At 40.2% G+C, this 6,306-nt stretch overlaps 1 protein-coding gene across 2 annotated transcripts in view; it reads right to left on the bottom strand.

Annotated features, from left to right (window-relative positions):
- The window catches only part of LOC144968207 (uncharacterized), an 85,039-nt gene that overhangs the window by 25,473 nt on the left and 53,260 nt on the right, over nt 1–6,306 (bottom strand). Inside the window, exons 1-2 of one of the 2 annotated variants that reach the window (XM_078906327.1) lie at nt 3,326–3,885; nt 1,919–2,198 (exon numbers count right to left, since the gene is read on the bottom strand). In XM_078906327.1, the coding sequence (XP_078762453.1) occupies nt 1,919–2,044 (126 nt within the window). In that variant the 5' untranslated portion in view covers nt 2,045–2,198; nt 3,326–3,885. Of the gene's footprint in view, nt 1–1,918; nt 2,199–3,325; nt 3,886–6,306 lie in introns of those variants that run through there. The other variant, XM_078906326.1, reaches the window with a different exon arrangement.

Raw genomic sequence — 6,306 nt, 5'->3', positions numbered from 1 at the left:
GATTTTAATAAATAATTTTGAGGCGAATATGTCAAGGCGAAAAAGAACTTCCAAAATATGTTTGAATCCCGACTGGGCCTTTTTGGGATCCCGATAGCTCAATTGTTAGAGCACTAGCTCCACAATCAACGGGACCGAGATCAATCCGCGTTGGAGTCGAGATTTTTCTTCTGACCCCCTTGTCCACCCGGCAGTGATTGTGTAGCTGGGTATGTTAGATCTGGTGGAAAGTACTTTGCGATAGAATAGTTCGTATCCAAAGGGTAACAAACAATTATTTTTGTCCGTTTCACGTCATAGGAAGCGGGATAAACTCCGTCTCCATGGGCCTTTTGGCTATGAAGGACTTTAAATAATATAAACCCCCATGCAATTGATCTGTGATGGCGTTATTAAAATCCCACACAATTTCTAAACCACTTGAACCCCTCGAGTTTCCCACAGTTTTGGATGAAATGAATTCCACACTCAATCCCTACTACTCTACAACAGTTCAATCTGACACGCTCGGAACCATGGGTGACCTTTATCCACGACCTTTATTCTCTGGAGAACGTCACGTGACACAGTGTAAATTGGAAATCCATCCATTTCCTGTCTAAATAGAGCCTCTCCATTGGCTTTTGGAAGAGATTGGTTTGTAACGGTCTGTCATAAGACCCGACGACCAAATAAAATATTTTATACAATCTCTCCTTGTCCAAGTCACGTGGTATCTATTCTTGTCCAAGTCACGTGAAGCTATGTGACCTATTGGTATGACACTCGTTTTTGGATCGGAAGGTCCTGGGTTTGAGGACGCATAGTTGAGTCCTTGGAAATTGCTCTTTACTCACATTCACCGTACACAGGTGTAAAATGAGTACCTGACCGTTAACAGCGTTGTCTCTGTCGGAAACAAATTGCAATATAGCCTGACAGGTGTCATGTCCCGGTCTATGTGTTGTGTGTTGCTGTTGGTCAGGGACCCCTTGTAAAGCGCTTTGAGTACATTTAGTGGATATCGCACTATATGAAAGCTCAAGTTAAAACAAACAAGTTCCTGTATCGTATTTTAACTCTTTTTTGTCTCTCATCCAGATGACTTTCACCTTGTGCTGTTAAATTGATTGCTTAACCCTTAGCAATCTGTCATTTTTGACGTCTTCCTTTATATTGGGATCTCCCCTGAGCTCAAAGATTTGCTGTAGATGATAGAAAATGGAGATTAGTGCTGAAGCACAATTTTGCGAAGTGACGAGAGATAGGTTTGTGTTATGTGAATAAGACGGTTGAAACAAACCAGAGGAGGGTGTGCACAAATTAGTAAAGGAACGATAGGCTAGAGCAAAACACGCAGCTGTTGACGAAAAGCATTAAGGGCTAAAATATTTTTAAAATTGCAAAAAAAAAAAATACTTTTAAAGGAAGCTTTATTCTCAGGATATAAAATTCTTTGAAAAATATAAGGCGGCGCAAAGCAACTTCGCTCTGTAGACCACCGGCCTGTGTTCTTAACGTATTCTTTATCTCTTGTTTTATGTCTAAGGAAACCAGATGATTAAATGAATGAGGCAGCGCACTCATTCTAAGAGGTCTTGGGTTTAAATCTCGCTTTGGACGATGGTAGACGAATGCTTGCGGCTATCTGGTCTAGTGGTATGCCATTCGCCTTCGAATCGGAGGATCCATGGCTCGAGACCCGCTCTGAGCGGCGCATAGTTGCGTCCTTGGAAAAGTCTCTTTACTCACATTCTCTTACAGTGCTCAGGTGTAAAATGAGTACCTGGCCGTTAACTGCGCTATGTCCGCAAAAGAAATGTAATGTCGTCCTGTATGATTAGTGTTGCTGCTGGCTAGAAATTCATTGTAAAGCACATTGAACACGTTTAGTGGATATTGCGCTATATAAATGATCTAGTTTTAAATAGGCACTTACTTTTCTAAAATCCATCGAAGATGTTTCCAGTGTATGTAATCGATTACTATCCGATACCGTTGTGGCCGTTGAAATCAGAGAGGTTATCATGGTAGTGACTAAAGAAATAAAACAGCGCATATCCATTGGTCACGTGACATCACTCAGACAAAGGCATCGGCATGAGGTAGAGGAGATGATGATTAAAACTTTTCGGTGTCGACATTACATAGTTAACTAAACAAGTGTCCATCTCACATTTCAGTGTCCTTGGAATACGTCATAGCTTACGGTAGAGATTCTGTGAATAAAAAAACAACAAAATCATTGGTGGAGAATGGGTAGTTAGTTATTCAGAGATATGGCATGATGTTGTGTTATTGTTATTGATTTTGGTATTGTTGTTGTTGAAAATGCTCCCTCATGGTTCTCCTACCTTGTCGTTGGTGGGGGAGCTTGAGGCATATCGGAGGGCAAAGGAGTATTTCCGGTTGACCGTCAAGAGACCATCCCGGATGTCGGGCCTATAGAAGAGTTGAGCTTTTATCTTTTATATCCACTAAACGTGCTCAAAGCGCTTTACAAGGGGTACCTGGCCAAAAGCAACATTTAACATTTAGGACGGGACATGACGCCTGTTAGGCGATATTACATTTTTTTCGGACAGAGACAACGCTGTTAAGATCAGGTACTCATTTTACACCTGAGTACGGTGAGAGAATGTGAGTAAAGAGCCTTCTCCTAGGACTCAACTATGCGCCGAGCGAGGCTCGAATCCAGGACCTTCCGATCCGAAAGCGAGTGTTATACCACAAGACCACATAGCGGGCGCCTTGAACGAAACTCTCCCTGACGTGTGACTAATGGAGATCCAACACGGTGCCCGAGTGGTCTCGGCCATACCGGGCTCTCCACACTTCTATGTTCTAATGATTCCTTGCCCAAATTTCCGAATACCGCTTTGCTCGAATTTCAATAGTAATCGTTTGTGTGGTACAGCGTCGAAATCTTTAGAGAAGACCAGGCGATCAGTTTGTTTTTTGTTGTTTAGTGATTTTGAAATGTCTTCTATTGTATTGATTACTTGTGTCTCGCATGACCGTTTTTTCCTGAAGCCAGCACGGTGGTCGACTACTATGCTGTGTTTGTTGTAGTGTTTCATGATAGTATGAAATAAAATGTGTTCTAATATCTTGAGAACGACTGAAGTTAGAGATACATGTCTAAAATAATAACAGAGAATTGAGGAGGTCAACAGCATTCCTTCTATCATAAAATCTGGCTACACTTTGGCCTCGCGGTGTTACTGACATTAACCTTTCCGGAACGGATGTGTTTGTCTAATAAAACAAAAGGAAACGAATAGTAGAAGATATGGAAATGTAATTAGTCTACCGAAATAGAATCCATATCTTGGTGTCAACCTACCAGCTTGCGTTCCAGCAGAAATAATTGTTTTGATTCCCAAGTGAGTTTTATCAATAGCGTTGTGGTGTCGGTGACTATACACTACATAATATACACTATACACTACATACCACACTCTTCACACAACATTCTACACACTACACACTACACGCGACACACCAATTGCTGATTCGAGCGTTATTAAACATTAACCAATCATAATATTTCCTGCCTTTTTGATTATGAATGTGGGTCACCGTGGATCGACAGATTCGACGAGAGAAGTTCCGTTTAGACGTACAAATAACTGCTCCGTGTCGGATTTGGGACAACAGTAGTTTGAAGAGCGATGATCCGTCAACACGACGACAGGAAAATATCAGACGGCTCCTGATATCAGGAACTTGGGCGGATATCCATCCGTGGGACGAGATTGAAATTCCTCGTTTACACGCTCAGTTTTCATGAGTTTTGGTCAATTATCCACAATTTGTGGAAATCCGTCTGACCGCGTAAGAAAAGTCTGTACGTCTAAATGTGCATATATCTAAAGAATGTGTTTCAAATCGTTTAGCGACATAATCACACACTACACGTTTGTTAATCACGGGATTTGTGGGCGGAAGTGAGAGATATTCATCACAACAAACAGGTAAACTGCAGAGCGTCGCACAATATTAAATTCGTCTTCCACCCTCTTTCTTTTTTATATAAAAAAATAATCACTCACAATATTGTGCGAGAAAAAGAGGGGTAGGAATGGTGTACCTTGGTTTGTTTTGTTTGGAAATTTAGATGGCGGGGTCAAGGATTCTACTCTGTGTCCACACGACGCCCCTGCCTGAAAATAGTCCTCATAGTGTTGTTGTGTGTGCTACTGTAACATTCTAATGTTCTGGGTGGTAAAAATGAAAACACCTCAAAACGTCATAGGCATAAGCACTTGTGCGACAATTATAAAAGCTACATTATTCATATTCAGGTTTGGTTTGGCCTAGTAAAATTTAAGACTATGCAATAATTCGTGACAACACAGTTTGAGAGAAACAGATAGAAATGTGTGATCGTGCATTTTGAAACAGACTATACTGCCGTACTCTTGAAAACCCCATATTTAAAAATTTGGCCAAAAAACTCGTCCTTCAACTATCGATCGATTTAAATGACCCTCATCTTGTCAAAAAAAAACACTCAAACCTGGGACTTTGCGTCCTAGGTTTGAGTTTTTTTTGACAAGATGAGGGTCATTTAAATCGATCGATAGTTGAAGGACGAGTTTTCTGGCCAAATTTTTAAGTATGTTTTTTTTTCCCCAGAGTACGGCAGTATAGACCCTGATTCTCACTGTGTGTATCTGTCATTTCTCTTGATAGACACGAAAGGGACAAATTGCCGCTGAGGATGGATAAATAACTTTGAGCACGTTTAAAAAGAGTTCTGTTTTATTATTTCATACATTTTATAATTTCAATATATTTCTGTATTCATGGGTAAACTAATTGGGTCTACATACCGCCCTTCTTGAAAAAACAAGTTTTTGCCAAAGGCTTTCAACATACGGAAGTCCCTGGTTTAAAAGTTTTTGACAAGATGAGCGGTATTTTAATCCATCGATATTTGAAGGACGAGCATTCTGGCCAAAATTTTGAATACGTGTTTTTTAGAGCACAACAGCACAGCTATTGCAATGTGCTCACGTACGATCTTCACCACATTGGCTAATACAATCTCTCGTACACAATAGCCCTTGTGAAAACAGCTATTACCGTGATTTCGCCAAACAAAGCCACAGAAAATTCAATTTGTTATCGACACGGGAAATATAGATCATACAACCTTGTCGTTCCAGCTTGAAAGGTATAAAATTAGTTTGGTGAAAGGGGTGGGGGATGAGGGGAGAGTTGGGGCGGGGGTCGGAGGAGGTGGGTGGAGAGAGGACAAAGAATAAAATTGCTTTGACGAAGAGTTTAGACAGCTATTCCGTTTCTCCTGAGATTGATGCGAGACAGCCTCTTCTATTAAAAGTCATATAAGTCCATTATTCTGTCCGAATCTGGGTGAGTTCAGCAAGAACGTTTTAGACATGGATTGATATTCATGTCAAGAAGAATGACACCGCCACTTTACTCTCACCTCACGGGCAATTTCAACGTTTTGACTGAAATGTCAGACCCATACAACTCACATGAATTTTTAAACTCAAATTCAAAACAAACAAGCTCAATCAAAACAAGTTTTACAAAACAGAATTATACCCTTGGGAATAAGACAAAGATTTTCTTTCATATGTTATTATATTTCATATCATGAATCTGAATAGGAAACATGTTCGTATCGACTATTTTCTTACAGTTGGTATGGAAAGAATTAAAATGTAACCTATAGTTGGTAAGAAGAGAGTTGAAATGTAACCAGTTGATAAGGAAAGGGTTAAAAGTAACCTACAGTTGGTAAGAAGAGGGTTAAAATGTAGTTGGTTTGGAAAGGGTTAACATGTAACTCGTAGTCTAGAAACGGTATGGACGTGGTGATAAAATGTCATATTACATTAAACCGATCCAAAAACAATGAAATCTTTGTGTTGAGCGCTCTGAAGTTCTCATTCATTCTGTTCAATAAATCAACAACAACAACAACAACACCAACAACAAAAACTCAACGCAAGCCTAACATTATTGGCTATACTATCAATTCCTGGCATATTATCAACCACCCGACATAACACCGTTTTGACACGATGGGCTTCTATTCTGAATATTAAACTGGAGATGCGCAGTCTGGATTTGACCCTACGCCATTGAGTTCAAAGGTGAGTGATTTATTCACTTCCCAATGGACATAGTAAGCCAATAGCGTTGGAGATAACGGGGCCAGAAATCCATAAAAGACGATTGGAAAGCGTTTATTGGTCATTTATACTTGAAGGTCAGTAGGACAATTCCTTCGTTAGACAGAGTGGTCAATACTGGACTGGCCATTATTGGCTTGGATATTTCATTCTG

Source organism: Berghia stephanieae, chromosome 3 (assembly GCF_034508935.2).
Source record: "Berghia stephanieae isolate SIO BIC M18660-M18661 chromosome 3, UCSD_Bste_1.3, whole genome shotgun sequence".
Taxonomy (NCBI): Eukaryota; Metazoa; Mollusca; class Gastropoda; order Nudibranchia; family Aeolidiidae; genus Berghia; species Berghia stephanieae.
This window is presented reverse-complemented; position numbering and strand designations above follow the sequence as displayed.